The sequence below is a fragment of the Lycorma delicatula genome, chromosome 6 (genome assembly GCF_047948215.1).
Source record: "Lycorma delicatula isolate Av1 chromosome 6, ASM4794821v1, whole genome shotgun sequence".
Lineage (NCBI taxonomy): Eukaryota > Metazoa > Arthropoda > Insecta > Hemiptera > Fulgoridae > Lycorma > Lycorma delicatula.
The window spans coordinates 137,394,350-137,411,922 of NC_134460.1; the positions used below are offsets into that span (position 1 = coordinate 137,394,350).

At 30.3% G+C, this 17,573-nt stretch overlaps 1 protein-coding gene across 4 annotated transcripts in view; it reads left to right on the plus strand.

The window, feature by feature from the left end:
- Window positions 1–17,573, plus strand: part of numb (NUMB endocytic adaptor protein) — a 309,799-nt gene that overhangs the window by 262,628 nt on the left and 29,598 nt on the right. For all 4 annotated transcript variants that reach the window (XM_075368604.1, XM_075368606.1, XM_075368603.1 and 1 more), the window contains exon 2: window positions 14,306–14,470. In XM_075368604.1, the coding sequence (XP_075224719.1) occupies window positions 14,306–14,470 (165 nt within the window). The remainder of the gene's footprint in view (window positions 1–14,305; window positions 14,471–17,573) is intronic.

The window sequence follows — 17,573 nt, forward strand, 5'->3', positions numbered from 1 at the left end:
CAATAATATTTAATTGTTTTAACTTCATAATTAATTTAATTAAGATTGTAGTAGAAGTCAGTCCCGTCAACATCTTTAATAAAACCATTTCCTTTGAATATTTCAAGTAATCGTTTAGATTTTCCTTTTTGTGAACAAAGTCACCCGATTCTAATTTACCGCTCAGTTTTTTGCTGCCGTCTTAACATAATCTTAGATTTGGGTTAAACGGAAAATAGTGATTATAAGTAATAAATGTGTTAAAAATTAATGACGTATGAAATAATGTGTTCTGTAACTATATTTAACTGCAGTTGGATATAGTTTAAAAATAATTTTATTATTTCCTGTTTTACGTAGGCCTTTTTTATTGCTCGAAATGGGTCATTTTAATTGTGTCAGCCTGTTGTTACTGTATAAATAAGTAAATTGTGCTTTCTAATGTATGATAAAAATGATAATTCCTTTACTGAAATAACTTAAAATTTAACTGATATATGAATTATTTTTACTGTAAATGAAAGATAAAAACAATTATTTCGTTATAAAATTGAATAGGATATTTTAAACACAATTCTTACAGCAAATGTCAAAAGCAGTTTTTTTACGATGTTAATAAAATCTTCTAATGTGTCAGGATTTCCAAATTGTTTTTCAGTTTTTACATCATTTGACATTTTTGCATTCTTTCAAAGGTTTGCATCGTGTGATTATTAAAAAAAAAGGATTTTTACTTTATAAAAAATAAGATCCAATTTTGCATATCGCTTTAAATATTTTTCCTCTATTACAGTTTGTTATTAACAAAATTATAATAACCGGGATGTTTCTATATTATTCATACGTAAACAATAAATACGGACGCTAACGACGGGTGTAGTTCATCGCAACTGTTTTATTATGCGAATGTGTTACATAAACACTCTGCGTTATTAACACGATGTCATTAGCATTCATGCTCTGTATAAAATCCTTAGACTGAGCTCCGTTGCTTTGGCGGCAGTATATTGCTTCTAGGTATACGGAGCTCGGTGTCATAACGTCCGATAGGAAATCTGTTACACCTTCAGAATTTCTAATTTATTAAATATCGGTTCACGTGATTCGCATTTATTGGTAACAAAAAGTGATCTTACGTCTCATTATTGTTCCTTAAAAAAAAAAACTTGTTCTGACTTTTTGAAGGATCCCCAAGGGGTAATGTTATATTTCAGATGAACATATATATAATCATAATAACAGTTGTTTAAAAAAAAAAACTTTTTTAAATCTAGCTTAGCTTAACTTATTACTTTGTTTTTATCTTATTGATATTATTTTTCGTAATTGTAATTGCGTTGTTTTTCATAAGTTTATCGTAATTGATGTAATGTGTTCTACCTAGATTTTTACCTTTTTGATTGATTTTAAAAGGTTTTAATAAATTTGACTGGATATTTGTATGTATGTATGTAACAGCGATATCTCAGAAACGGCTCGACCAGTCGAGCTTAAATTTTAACTGTAACTTTTATTACCCGTAGCGGCCTTAAATAGCTAGGCCACAAATGAATATTAAGGTTCAGGCTTAGGTCTAGCTCTAACTTGTGATATTTTAATAACTTATAGTCCATATGAACTGAAAGTTTAGCTGTAGCTTCTATCTTTTTCGTTGGAAATCTTTATCAAATGTAAGCGAATATAAATGTGGAGAATATATGTACGGGATTATTCGCCGAAGAATATTCGGCGCTATGACTATTTTCCACGTAAGATAGTGATATTATATTGGCATATTATGGAACTAGATCTGTCCATTCCAGTAAATCAAGATCTGGACCATGTAAACAAACGACATGCCAGACTTACAAACCAGCGCGAGCTGGTAATATTTTTTTTGGCGGTGCACCCTAAAACACAGAGACGTAAGGGATCAGAGCTTGTAGATTGTATCGAGTCAGATTTTTTGTTGTATTAAGTGGTTTCGGCTTGATAACAGCTATTCGGTATTTTTATCCAATTAATAAAATACGAGATAGAAAAAACTTATAAAAACTTGATTGATTCTATACGTCAGCGAAATGTAGTAGAGTGAATTTATTAATTTTTAATCTTTTCTTTTGTTGTAAGAATAAAAAAATTAAGAGCAAAAAAGAACAAAAAAATGGGTTGCTCAAAAATAATTTTCTTCCTATCTAAAATATGTAGAAAAAAAATTAGGAACTCTAGCCAAACATTGATTTTATTTGACAAGAAACTGGGATATGAAAAATTGGCATGGGAATTGATGAATTTTTCACGTGATATGCGAAACCTCAAAGGGTAAATGTCTAAGAAGAATAAGGACAAGTGTAAAGAAATCGGAAAATTTTGGTAATTGAAAAAGAATATATTTCCGTTGGATTATCAAAAATTTCCAGTCAATTTCCAAATCTCTGGCCAAGTATATCAGTATTGCTAGAGTTAGTAATTAGTAATTGTACTAGTAGTTAGTATTAGTGATTGCATTAGTATGTAGTAGAGTTAGTAATTTTCTTCAGATTTTTATTTTTATAAACATCTGAAGAAAATTATTTTTGAGCAATTTTTTTATGCTTTATTTTCTATATATACCTATTCGTCTGAAATTTTGCATACTCAACAAAACAGATTAGAAAAGAGTGTATTAGACGTTTTACCATTGCGTACCTAGTTACTGATCCTAACTCAGAAATATTTACTGTAATGTGGAAGATTTTTATTATTGATATAGGATGTATTGTAAACCAACACAACCGGCCTTACAGTAAAGTATAGAAAAAGAATAAACTATATGTAGATCTTTACTGCGGTTCAAGTACACCAATTTTGTTTTGGCCTTTGTTATTTTGATTTATCAAAATGTAATTGTAGAGGCATGAAGAGAAACAGAAAATTGAAAACTTCTACATGATTACGTTGTTATGACTATGTATGATAAACACAATCGGATAGGCAAACAAAGTTTTGTTTTCGACTTGATCGAACTTAATCATGAAGCTGATCCTGACATCGTATTGTGTTTTCGGATGCGTTTAAGTTTTACCTTAAAGATGTGGTTTAGACATCACAACTTTTATTATTAAGTATTATTAGCAAGCAATAAATCAGAAAAAGCTTAAGTAAAAAAGAATTACATGTGGACTACAAAAGGGATTACATTTATTGGGATTGTATTTTGATTTTTTGATAACATCCCACCCATTATTTTATCTCAAATTTTACTACATCAGATTTGAATTAAGATCTTTTATCAAGAAAGTGGTGCTTCGATTCATTATCCAAATATAGTTATTTCATAAAAATGGTCGTTTGATTGAATGGAATAGTGTACTTTTGGATTGGTTATCAAGATTGAGAGATTTAATTGTTTGAGACTATTTTTTTCTTTTTATTGATCTATTTGAAGAATGCTGTCTGTACTCTTATAATCTATTATTTCGAAAATATAAGGAGGATCTTAGAAGAAGAAATTCTACTATTGAGCACTTTTTCAGGCACGTTTACATGTCATTTGTAATGCTTATAATTAATGTTTTTCTAGTATGGAAAAATCGTAGTTTATTGTATCGTTAGTATTATTTGTTTCATTATAAAATACATTTTTTACACTAATTGTAGTCGTATTTTGTTAGGTTGGTATTTTTTTGTATGATTTATTTTATTTTCCTTATGAAATTTCAGTTAAATCTATCATCAATATATTTCCTTTAGATAATCAAAGACGTAAACTTTGTGGAACATAATCTTTATTTTTACAACTGTATTGGTATATCTAAAAAACGTTTCCTTATTTATTTTTTTATTTATTCATTATTTGTTTTATGTATTTCCAACAGTTTCTCTCTCTGTCTTTGTGTATGTGTGTGTGTATTTTTTGTCAACTTTTTATGCAAAAAGTACCACAAATCTACCATCTCTTTTTATGAATAATATTTCGGGCGCTACTTAAAGTTTATTGTCATTTTGCGTGGAATTTTAAGTTAAGTTTTTAGTAAATTAAATAATTAATTATTTATTAAAAATTATAATCGGTAGTGGATAACAAAAGCGTAAGAGAAGAAAAATACTAGGTTCCATGTTTTATTTCATTATTATTGGGTTGTGTTGTCTACACGCTTATCTACTCACGAACAGTTTTACTTGCATAAAAATCATTTCGTTTGACTTTGTCTTTATGTTTTTTTTTAAATTTTTTTTTTTCTGTTTCAAATTAACAAAGATGTTATTTTGTTAATTAATTTATTGTAGCTGTTTTTGTTTAATCTCGGTAATCTATTTATTTATTTATTTGCCGGTTGTTGAACGGTTCAGTGATTTTAATTTGTAGCAATTGTTCATGAAACGCTTGCATTTCATGATAATCCTTTTATGTTAAGCTGTTTCTTGTAGCGTAGTGGTTTTTTTTACGAAGTTTAATGCTCTGTATTGATCCAATGTCACAGGGTCAAGGGCGGAATTGCCTTTTATGCGGCGGTAGAAGTGTTACAGCGAAATCTCTCGCTTTCAATTACCCTTCCATTCTCATCGTATTTAATTTTATCTTTTTATTTTTATAATATTAAAAATGATACATATTTTTTTATTCTAATGTAACAGTCCACGTTCGATTTTTTTTAAATTTTAATTATGGTATATTGCTTAGAAAATTCGTCTGAATGTGTTCCTTTTGTATAATTATGTAGTTTAAGTTAAATTTATTGGTAATTATTGTAAAATGTTTGTTTACTATAAAATAATTTAATTTGTTGCCAACATAACTTTATTTAATTCTATAGAAAATTTTCATGTCCATGAGTTGAGGAAAATATGAAGCCAGATCTTTTTTTCTTCAGATTTTAATTAATTTTAATTTTGAAAATATCCATAGAAAAATTACTTTCTCTTGTTCCAAATGTTAAAATTATTTTTCAGCGATCTATTATAAAATTTATTATAAGATAGTAATGGATCTGAGTCGCATTAAATGTAGAAAAACTTGTAGTAATTGTAGTGGCTTTTAAAAATTTCCCATTCTGCCTGTATGTTTCTGTTCTAAAATTATGGTTAAATAAAGTTCCGTTGGAATGATTTCGTTTAAATTTATTTTGTTATTTATTGGTAATCTTCATCCACTGTACTTTCTTTCTCAAAACTTTTCAGTCCCGGCAAAAATGTATATTTCCATTGAAAAAGGTTTCTACGATTTTGATTAGGCTTCCACAAATTATCGCAACAGTTATTATATCTTTGGTGGGATTTTCTCTGGCTTAATCTTTTAATGATCCTTCTTTAGTTTTTATTGCATTTTAGCGAATTTCTTTTGTGGACAAATACCTTTCTGTTAGAGATGCCAAAACAAACCTAGTGATCAATCTTATATGACGTGTAAGTCAATACCCTAAATACTGTATAACTACTCTCAAGATTAACAAACGATCCCATACACACTTACGAGGGTGTGATCGAATTATTTCCACTACTTTCTTTATTGAATCGAACCTGTTGTGCATCAGCATGTCGGTTCCACCGAAATAAAAGTTATATTCAATCCTACAAGTGCCACCTTTATACTATTTACAGTGTGTAGTAAACATCACTACTTCCAAAGAAAGTAAGTTTAAATTGTATCATTTGTACTTCATACGTTTTACATGTGGATATGAACCCTAATAGTGACTGGGAATAGATAGGGTAAAGCAATATATTAACATTCCCTTCTTGTAATGAAATGATGATTGTTGTTTTATACATCGACTCTGTATCTTTCTTTTTTCTGTTTAGCTTCTAATTACCGTTCAGATAATACTTCAGAGGATGAATGAGGATGATATGTTTGAGTGTAAATGAAGTGTAGTCTTGTACAGTCTCAGTTTTACCATTTCTGAGATGTGTGGTTAATTGAAACCCAACCACCAAAGAACACCGGTATCCACGATCTAGTATTCAAATCCGTATAAAAGAAACTTTCTTTACTAAGATTTCAACATCAGAACTCTCGACTTCCAAATCAGGTGATTTGGGAACATTGACTCTGTAAAGTATAAAAAAGACAACTGTATACGTGTCTTCATGGTGCTTACCTATTTACGGATGGGTTGATATATAAGTTTTTTTCGGGCACCGTTGAATTTATTTTTATTGTTAATGGTAAATTACGTATTTTACGAATTTATCATTGCAAAATTGAATATTTAAAATAGTCAAATTGACCAAAATTTGAAGTGACTGCAGAGGTTCTCTGAGTTTTAATTTTTTATTGTACATTTTACTTTAAAGTTAATTATTTATCTTCATACTAATTTATTTGAAAAATTTATCTTCTGAGCACTTTTGATATTAAATTAAATTTAGTAGTTGTGTGTAGTTTATTTTGGTTGATTTTGTAATCAAAATTATGAAAGAAAAATTTTCTTTTAATTTCTATGTTTCAGGTTCTTTTAGAATATAATCTCATCGAGATATGTGTATTTTCTGACTCGCGAGAAATTGAAAAGTCGAGATCCGGCAAAGAACGTGTAAAGTTTGTGTGTGTGCGCGCGCATCGTATACCCGCGTTCCTGTATTTCCTTAATATCTTAAGAAGGATTAAAGATTTAAAATTTGATAGGATGACCATCATTTGTATTAATGTTATTAATACAACATGTTATTAACGTTTGTATTGATGTTATTAAAAATACTTTCTTTTAAACATTCTCTTCGTGGAGTGAAATGGAGAGGTAGGAGATGTTGTATATCGATAAAAATGCCTGAGGGAAAATTTGTATTACCTATTTCTTTTTCTCTTCGGCAACTGATATGTGTAATTTTTTTTCAAAAAACCACCCTCCCAAAAAAATAATGAATACCGGTTTTTTTCAAATTCTACTGTAATTTACGAAACGTTATAATTATTAGTGTAAAATATGTTCTAGGGATGCTAAAGTATTGTTATTTTATAAATATTTTAAAAGAAGTTGGGAGGGGAGGGTAACGAATTTCATGTTATCTTCGAATTTTTGTTACATAAAATGTTGAAATTTTTTAAGATGACTTCCATTTATGGATATTGTCATTAAAAAAAAATCTGTTATAGGAGAAATACAGAAGTAGTAATTGTTATATCACGATAAGTGTCTGAAAAGTTTTTTTTTTTACAATTTATCAGTTTTTACTTCTTTGTACAAAGTAAAGGAAGTATTGTGATCGGGAAAAATGTCAGTTTTCAGATTTCAACGGAAATATCCATTTTGATCATCCTTGAATCCATTCTGACTAATTTAGGCGTGACGTTTGTACGTACGTATTTATCTCGCATAACTAAAAAACGATCAGCCGTAGGATGTTGAAATTTTGGATTTAGAACTGTTGTGATATCTAGTTATGCACCTCCCCTTTTTATTGCAATCGACTGAATCAAAAGTGTCCAAGAAAACCCAAAATCCAAAAAAATAGGGCTTTTTCTTAACTGCAGTAATAAGCTATCATTGAGAGCTTTTCAACTATATATCATAACTGGTAATTATTTTTATTGGTTCTAGAGTTATAGCCAAATAAAATTTTTATTAGTGAAATATTTGGATCTTATAAAGCAAAGCCACTTATCGGTTCGAATCAGACTTCATCTCTTTTTTTTTAACTTTAAATATATTGCTTTATTAATAATTATTAATCTCTGATTGTAAAAAGAGTTTTACGATAAATAATAATTCAATAGCAACAATAAAAATAAAATATATATGAAAAAATATCAGAAGTTTTTTAATGAAATAAAGTTTTATGTACTTTGCATTTAAAAAAAAAAAATGAGTAAATTAATTTAATAGGCGAACAAGGAAATAATGTGTTATCGACATCAGATTTTTAATACAAGAAATGTTTACCGAAAATATTTTCAAAAATCGTTCCTCCCAAAAAAAAAGTTCAAACATGAATTTTAAACCCTGTGGTTTTTCATTAATTATTTTGTAGTTTAATTATTTAATTGTTAGTTCGTAGGTAATTGTTGTTGTATAATACGTTTTAGAGTCGAAACCGGGATTATAATGCGACTCACCGTTTTTAATTGCTATATAATTGTGATGAATTAGCTTGTATGTGTTAGTTTAATCGGGGAGACACATTTGTGTCCGCATTACTTTGCTGAAATTAGGCTACACTAAAATTATTTGTATTGTTTTTTATTTTACCTGCGTTTTAAAGTTTAGTTTTATTTTTGTTTTTTTACCATTAATTATTATTTGACGTAATATAAAAGTTGGAATTTAATTTTTCTATTGCAACATTTTTGTAGCGGAATAAAATAAACACATTGTACCTGATTTTATAACCGTATTTTTGAATTGTAATGTTTATCATAATTATTAATTTATGCTCCAGAATAAGGAGAAAAAAATTCGATAATATGAAATATCAATAATATAAACCGAGTTTCTCGATATCCGAGATATCGAGAAACGCAAGGGATAATTGTCATCGCTGAATTGTTATATGTATTTTATTATCACATTTTGTAAACACATTTACTGGAAAATTATATATATATATATATATATATATATATATATATATATATACGTTGAATTTCTCGGTATTCCTTGATAATCGAACCCCCAATTACGTCGCGTAATTGAGGTTTATTGTGTTACTTCTTTTATTTACCTAAATTATTATTTTAGTTATTTTTACTTATTTATTTTTATTATTTAAAAATATACGCTTGTGTTAACATTATTCAAATAGTCATTTAATAAGTTTTCCGTTTTGTAGACAAGTAGTTCTAAAAATAGGATACTAATTTGAAGATCAGTGTAATAATAGCGGGCTGTGTTTTCCTGGGAATTATATGCTTGAATATTTGTTTGACGTTTTAAAAAAAAAATCCGGTAGTTCTTTAATAATACCTGAAAAGTGGACAGTAACTTTTATAAGGTATATTTTTCTTTATTAAATTCAATAAAGAGCCGATTATAAATCGAACGCCGTCTAATAAGTATTTTTACTAAGTTTTCCTAATCAGATTATTGGATTTCATCTCAAACCTTCTCTTTTTTTATGTACTCTGTAATTTGAACGAAAGACTATAGGTATGCATGAACCTTTTACTTTGCAGGTGTAAATATTGTTACAATACAATAGAATGGTCGATACCACTAAAATAGTAAACTAAACTTTTCTTCCTCAATTTCTACACTTCTACTCCTATACTGAAAGTCTGTTCTATACAAAATCTCATCCCTTCACTACGATGAATAAGTTCATTCTTTTAAGTAAAAGCACGTTGTGGAATCGACTGACTGTGAAGCACGCAATCGACAAAAGATCTTTTATCTGTCAAGTCCTATTGTTCTTTAAACATCTTCCATTTATAAGAGCCATCCGAGCATCGGCTACAGAGTATTGAAATGGGAACGGGCAATCAATTCTCAGTGCAATATCTGTTAACAGCTTACTTTTAAAAGATAAACGGTTACTTACATTTAATAAGTATTATTATAAAATGTAACTGTTTACTTTTATTTCCAAAAAAGAAATACGTGCGCCATTAAAAAAAAAAACATTTGTTATACATAAGAATATTACAATTGTTATTTATTAAGGGCTCATTAAAATATATTATTACATTGTCTGATACCCGTACTCCTATTTTTGCTCAGTGACATTGCTCAGTGTCCAAAAGTGTGCTCTTTTTTGCTCAGTGACATTTTATTTATTAATAAATAACAATTGTATATTTTGTTAATTGAAATACCACTCAATAATTTTTCATTTTCATTTTTAGAAACGGTTATAGTCCTAATGAATATTAGTTATTATAGTAATTTATTTAACTCGAACCGATACCTTCGGCGTAATGGTTAAGGGGGCTTATGCTTCCTTTGCCATTTTCAAAAAGTTACTGAACCGTTTAAAAATCTCACCGATGTATTTAAAGTAAAATTCAAACGTTTTATTTAATTAAAAAATAACATAATTTTATTGTATTTTATTTATTTAATACTTTTCATATTTAATATATTATTATTTTGCGAGTGTCAATTTTTTGGTTCAGTTACCTGTGATCCAGACAAATACTGGGCAGTTTCTTTTTTATTAATTTTCTGACGTGATCTTTATAATGTATTTTTATGTACAGATTTCATAAATTTTATTTACGAAGGAAAACGATTTTTTTTACAAGAATTATATTACGCAAAATATATCGTAGAAAAAATTAAGCAAACTTTTTACTTCCTTGTAGTACAAAGAAATATTGTAATTGGGAAAAATTTCGGTTTTCAGATTTCAACGGAAAGATCAATTTTGACCATCCCTGAATCCATTTAGAGTAGTTTCGGCGTGACGTCTGTACGTACGCCGTACATGTATGTTTGAGCGTTTGTATCTTGCATAACTCAAAAACGATTAGCCGTAGAATGTTGAAATTTCGGATTTAGGACTGTTGTAACATCTACTTATGCACCTTCCCTTTTGATTTGAATCGATTGGATCAAAAATCCAAAAAAATTGGTTTTTGGACTTTTTCTTAACTGCGGTAATAAGCCAGCCTTCATTGAGAGCTTTTCTACAACATATCATAAGTGGTACTTATTTTCATTACTTCTAGAGTTATACCCCAATAAAATTTTAATTAATGGAATATTTGGATCTTATAATGGTTGGACACATCGGCGAGGATCCGACTACATTTTTTTTTTAATTTAAATATATGGATCTTTAATAATTATTAATCTGTGATTGTAAAAACGTTTTTACAAAAAAAAGAAGAAAGAATTAATACAAAATATATGTAATTTAATGGCCTGCAAGGAAGTCATGTGGTGTACACATCATATTTTTTATTTTATTTTTTTTTTACATAGTTATTTTTGTAATATTAATTTTTTATTAAAGAAACATGCTAAAAACACACGTAAAACAACTTCGTTATTTTTATCTTTTATTGATAATGCAGTTTTGATGTTCCATAATCTGGTTAAGAAATTTTTTCCTTTAATGATCGGATAAAATAATACTACGATTATTTTCTTTTAATATTATTTAATTATACGTTTTAACGATAATATTACAGGATTACATCGCTTAATAATTTGAATGGACCCTTTTATCTATCCTCATATTGCTTAAAATTATGAAACACCATTTCGTAACGATGTAATAGTACTGTTAGAAATATTATTATAGCGACACTTTTCGTTCACCTGACTGATCGCTGCATTTTAGTTAAAATGGTTTTGTATGGTACAAACTGGACGGAAAACTGTATGTAACCGTCGAACATCGTGCGTTTATTCCATAAGATTTGAATGGAAGTATTGAGTTCCCAGTTGAGTAATATATGTTTAAATTTCTTCTTTGGTTCGCTTTTTCAATATTTTTTGCTATGAAAATTCAAATAATTAACAACTTTGGTTGTATAAGTTATTATTTTAATAAAATTTAAATATAAGTTTGGTGTTTCCATTAAGAAATTTGTAAGATCTTCCTGTTTATTGAATATATTTTTTTTATATTTGAAAGCAATTTGTACGTTTTGATTTTTGTTTTACGAATACATTGTATCAGAAGATCAAAATTTCTCCGCTTTAAGGTATTTATTTACTGTAAAATTTTCTTTTTATTATTAAAGCAGAATATACGAATAATATACTTAATACTTTTTGTATTATGGTTTGCATGGAACGAAATCAACATTATGCAAAATAAATTTAAATAATAGTTATTTTGTTATTCTTACCTTATATTAGATTTGTTATTGTTATTTTCTTTAATTTAAGGTGTGTTTTTTATTCTGGCAGACAACTCATGTCTACTGTGCATTATGTAAAACGATATTAAAATAAGATAACCTTTCTTTCATTTTCTGTTTAACCTCCAGAACTACCGTCAGGATTACTTCAGAGGATGAATGAGGATGATATGTATGAGTGTAATCTTGTACAGTCTTGCAGGTTGATCATTTCTGAGATGTGTGATTAATTGAAACCCACCACCATCTAACACCGGTATCCACGATCTAGTATTCAAATCCGTATAAAAGTAATTGCCTTTACTAGGACTTGAACGCTGGAACTCTCGATTTCCAAATCAGCTGATTTACGAAGACGCGTTCACCATCCCGGTGGGTTAATAAGGTAACCTATTTTTATTTTTCGGACCATTTTTTAAACTCGCACGGGGCGGCCGACATTCGCCTGGAAGTCGTTACCTCAGTCGCACCTACGGAATCGTGGCGGTGACTAAAGACTTCGCCCTTGCTTGGAGCCCTTACAGGCTCCCCCATCAGGCTCCCTCTTGAATCACCGAGACATCCTGACCTTCCGTTTCTGGAAGGCTCGAAAGTCCCTCCTCAAGAGGACTACCCTTCCCTGTCCTACTTCTACGCAGGGTCCGCCCGTCCAGCTAATAAGGTAAACCTATCTTTTAGGTACCTTATGGTAACATCTTAATCATATTTGTTATAAAAGGGATTCATATTTTGTTTTCTTTCTGTGTTTTTAATAAATACACATTGTTGCAAATGTATTATTTCTTAATCGGTTAAAGATGGATTTTAACAAAAATTTGTATTTTTTTATTTGAAAGAAAACATGAAGTACTTAATACTTTCGCGTAAATTTCTTTCTAGAACATTTTGAAATTTTTATTAGGGTTTAATCTTCGGTCATCTTAATTTATATTGAAGTTCAATTTACAGAGGTTAGTAAAATTACATTTAGCATTAATTTGGTCTTGAACAACGTTTTCATAAGAACAAGATTTTCCCCGCATTTTCTAGTTCAGGTGAGCGAAAAGTAATGCAACCCGTTCGGAAAAAAACGTACATGGAATCCAATATATTATTAAAAACCTTTATTAAATTTTAATAAATAAATAAATATTAAATAATTTCATAACTTACCATAAATTGGTTGTAATAAATTCGCAACTGTACAGGTAACAAAACGTTTTTTCATTAGTAGTCTTTATTTTTTAACGTTTGGAGTGCTCAAATCGGAAATTTCGATTTCAGTTTCCAATTGTATCGATTGATTTTGCTAGGATTATTTCGAAACACTCTCTCTTTTAAATAACTGCAAACCAGTTTTGGGAGATAAATCTGGCGACTTAGGTGGCCGTAGACCACAAGAAATAACTTTCTCCCCGAAGAAGTTAGTGTAGTTAACAGCTACATTGTATTATTCGCTGTGTAAGCTGTTGCACTTATTGCTTCCACCAGCAATCGGTTTTATTTTTTTCTAACATTTAATCTTTTTCTATGAAGTAGCTTTTATTCTGCTGGCAGCGTTCAGAAGTTACCGTTTCCGTGGAAAAATATTGGACCCACTACTCTTTTTGGAGAATTTGGACGTCAAATTCCGATCTTTTCTGATTTTAATATAGTATCGTGGAAAACGTGTGGGTTCTATGCATTCTAATATATCAATTGTTCAGCACTTAGATGAAACCGTGCCTCGTCAAAAAAGAAAATGTTATCCAAGATCAGAATATCACCGCGAACAAAACGCATGAACCGTTTCCAATAATTGAGTCACTTCCCGTAATCGAGTTCTCGCGATTCTTGCACGGCGTAAATACAGTTATGAAGTAATTTTAATTTCTTTGTGGCTTTGCAGACGCACCCCTATGAGATTCGTATGCAAACAAATGGAGAATAAGCTTTTGAGGTGATCGTTCAAAGGATGCACGATTACGTTCTAAAGATTCGTCATTTAAAACTGCTGACTGGCCGGACCGTTTTCGTTCATCTACACTATCGGTTTTTTCAGATGATGGACTGTCTCTTATTGCTAAGTTTGTTTGAGGAAAATATACAGCAAGTATTTTAAAAACGATTCCAATTTAAATAACAATTAGAATGCACGTTGATGCTGTGTAAAATGCATGGTAGTCTTTTTATAGCATTCTTCCTGCTGCTGACAGACAAAATAAGGAGAGATTTCTTTATTGTCGTGTATATGTTATTGCTATAATGTCAATTGTTACCAACCCAACCATTAGTGTCGATCTAAATTCAAATTTAGAAAATTCAAATTTTACTTAAGTTGATTAGTGAATTGAGGGTGTATAACTTTTTAATTCACTTGTAGGAAGCATCTAGATAATTGGATATCTCTTTGATACTGTAGATTAACCATTATATTCATATTTTCATGTAATAATTGGTGTATGGTGTATTGTATTATAATTTCTTTACATTTTCTACATATTTCTACAGTCTTTAATAGTAGCCACCCAACTAAATAAAATCTTTCTAAAGTAAACTATTGATTGCTGCTTAAAAAAATACTTCTGTAACTATATTGTTGTTTATTGCTCTACTTCATTATTATTATTAATTAAATTTTATATTTTTGTTTTTTTATAGGGGGAGAGAAGGGGGGGCTCTCCTCGCAGAATGGATAGATTAAGAAGAAGCTTCAGAGATAGTTTTAGGAGGCGTAAAGAACATGTTCCTGAAAGTTCTAAGCCACACCAGTGGCAGGCTGATGAGGCTGCTGTCAGGGCTGGCACCTGCAACTTCCATGTCAAGGTATGCTTTTGTTCAATTTTTAACTATTAATTTACCTGGAAAACCAGGAATTATGTCTGTTGTTTGGAAATTTTATTGGATTGTGTAAACTTGTTAATGATATCTTTTTGCAGTTTTTGTTTTCATTTGTAACACAATAAATGGACTTTTTTTGTTGTAAAACTTGTATCTCTTATTCTTACTCAAAAATCATCTTCATGAAGGAATTAAACTTACAGCCTTTGAAAATTGTAAAGCAAACAGGAACAGGCTCAAACCTGAATTATAATATTAAGTATGATTGAGTTAGATAATTGTGGATAGTATTTGCTTCACTTAGGTATTATTTAAAAATATCATTATTATGATAGGTGGATCATCAAAAAACAAGTTATACCCTTGCCGTGTTCTTGAACTGAAAGGGATGTATTAATGTCTTGTGGTGAGAGCACTGGTTGTATTTTTTCTTCATGCTTCCCCAGCAGCAATTCTGTATGACATTCAGTACGTGTGTAGTGTCGTTGTCAATATGGCGTGTCCTCTAGAGGTTTCATCCAGCATAGAAGTTGGTTCAGTAGTCCAATTTGTGGGCAAAAAATTACAATTGTGAAACTCATCGCCAAATATTCGAGGTATACGGTGAGAATGCAGTGTCATGCCCCATGATCACAAAATGGTGTCAAATGTTCAGAAACGGAAGAACAAATGTGAGTGATGAACTGCGTGCTGGGAGCCTTTAACTGCAAACACGTGAATGAAATAATCTTGAGTAACTGGCGCATTAAAATTAGAGAGATTGCAAGTGAATTTATCAGTTATGGTAGTGTGTTTACGATTATTCACAATCAACTTGGTTACCGTAAGATGTGTGCACAATGGGTGCCACATCTGTTGACCGATAACCACTAACACAACATTTTGTGTCTGCTTTTTCTTTTCTTCAATGTTTTTCCAGGACTGGTCCACAGTTTTTGAAACAAATCATCACAGTGGATAATAGCTGGGTGCTTCATTACATTCCTGAGACTAAACGAGTATCACATGAATGAAGACAAAACTTCAGCGCAACCAAAAAAAGTGAAAACATCCCCACATGTTCAAAAGGTTATACTGACAGTCTTTTTCAATTCTGAGGGAGTTTTTTATATGAATTTATGCTTCAAGGAACAACAATCAATGCCGACTCTTACTGTAAGACTTTACAAAAATTGTGTAAAGCCATTAAAGATCAAAGACCCAGAAGATTGAGCGATGGGGTCGTTTTTCTTCACGACAATGTTACTTCACATTCAGCTTATGCGACAAATGAGTTACTGCAAAAATTCAAGTAGGAAGTATGGTCTCATCCCTCTTACCGCTCTGACCTAGCACTGTGCGACTACCACCTGTTTGGTTCTCTCAAGTGAGACCTGGGAGGGAAGCGTTTTGTTAATGATGATGAACTGAAGGAAGCAGTCCTTAAATGAAATGATTGAAGGAAATTGGACATAATTTTTATGAGAGTGGAACTGAAAAACTTATCACAAGGTACTAAAAGTGTTTAGAAAAGCTTGGTGATTTTATCAAAAAAAAAGATAAAAATATGTAGTTTTTTTGTTTGATAAAAAAAAATTGTTGTAGAAATACGTGTTTGTTTCATAGAGGGGGTCTAACTCACTTTCTGATCGTCCCTTTTATATTTATTAAACTTATCACTATAACCTCTTATTTCTATGTCTACTTTCTGGAATGTAGCAAAATATACTGGTAGAGATCATTCTATGTAAATTAGAAAAATAGTGTATTTTTGAAATTCAGAAAACTGTTATTGATATATTTAATTCCAACCCTATGTTATTTATAATTTGTGTTCAATATTTTAATTTCAAGTTGGTACAGTATTATCTACAAAGTACAAAGCATGTTTTGCATATTTGTTTCTGCTTATGTGCAAAGAATTATATTAGAAAATTAAGATACTTCATATTTACTTATAAATAAATTAAAAATTATCAAGCACAAAGCTATCATGTGCATGTTAAACTTTAAGCTTTATAGTCAAATAGCATATGGGACTTACATATACCTAAGTTAAGAAATGACAGTGAAATAGTGTCTGCATTGTTGATCAATTATCTATTTTGTAGGCATACTTTCTTTAAAATTGATACATGATATTATTCTTTCTTTAATGGAGGCAACATGGTGTCTCCTTCATTGTTCAATAGTTATATACAGAGAGGACTGGATGAGGTAAGAGAGAAGTTAGGTGAAGTTGGAGGAATAGGGTTTAAGGAAATAGAATAAATTTGATTTGCTGACAGTATAGTGGTGTTGGCTGAAAGTGAGCAGGATGTTGGAGGAGATGGAACGCATGCTTGGTACGGAATAAAATATGCACATCTGTAAAACAAAGACTAAGATTCTTGTGGTAAGTTGACAGCAAGCAAAAATGCATTGCATGCTGGACAAGGAGTGGTTAAAATATGTGGACTCCTTCATATATTTGGGCAGCAGAATTATGGCAGATGGTAGGTCAAAGAAGGAAGTGATAAGTCGCATAAGCCTGGTCAAGAATGCATTTAATAAAAGCAGGGACTTTTCTACTTATGTTAAATTAGCCTTAAAAATAGACTTAAAAAAACCTTTATATGGAGTGTGTTTTTGTATAGAAGTGAGGCGTGGACATTGGGGCTTGAAGAGGAAAGGAAAGCCGAAGCTTTTGAAGTGTGATGCTGCCACAGATTGATGAAAGTCCAATGGGTGGATAGAGTATCCAATGAGGATATTCTATCTTCCTACAATGGATGTAGGAGGAACTACCAGAAACCTACATTTCTGGATATTCCCAAAGCTCAATGATTTGATAGCAAAGAGTCACGATTTTATAGCCAAAAGGACACAGTGATGAATGGTATAGAGCAGCTGGGGTAGCATTTTTGAATTGTAGCTATCAAAAATAAGGCTAAGAAAACTTTACTTTTTCCAGCAATGGAAGGACTGCTGGGTTGTATGTGGAGTCACAAGTTGCTATTTGGAAGAAAACTAGGATTGGAAGTTTCTGTAATTTTTTTTTTTACTAGTTGTCTGATAAGTCTGTATTAGATTATATACTTAATGATGTTGCAAAGAGAAAACAAGTAGT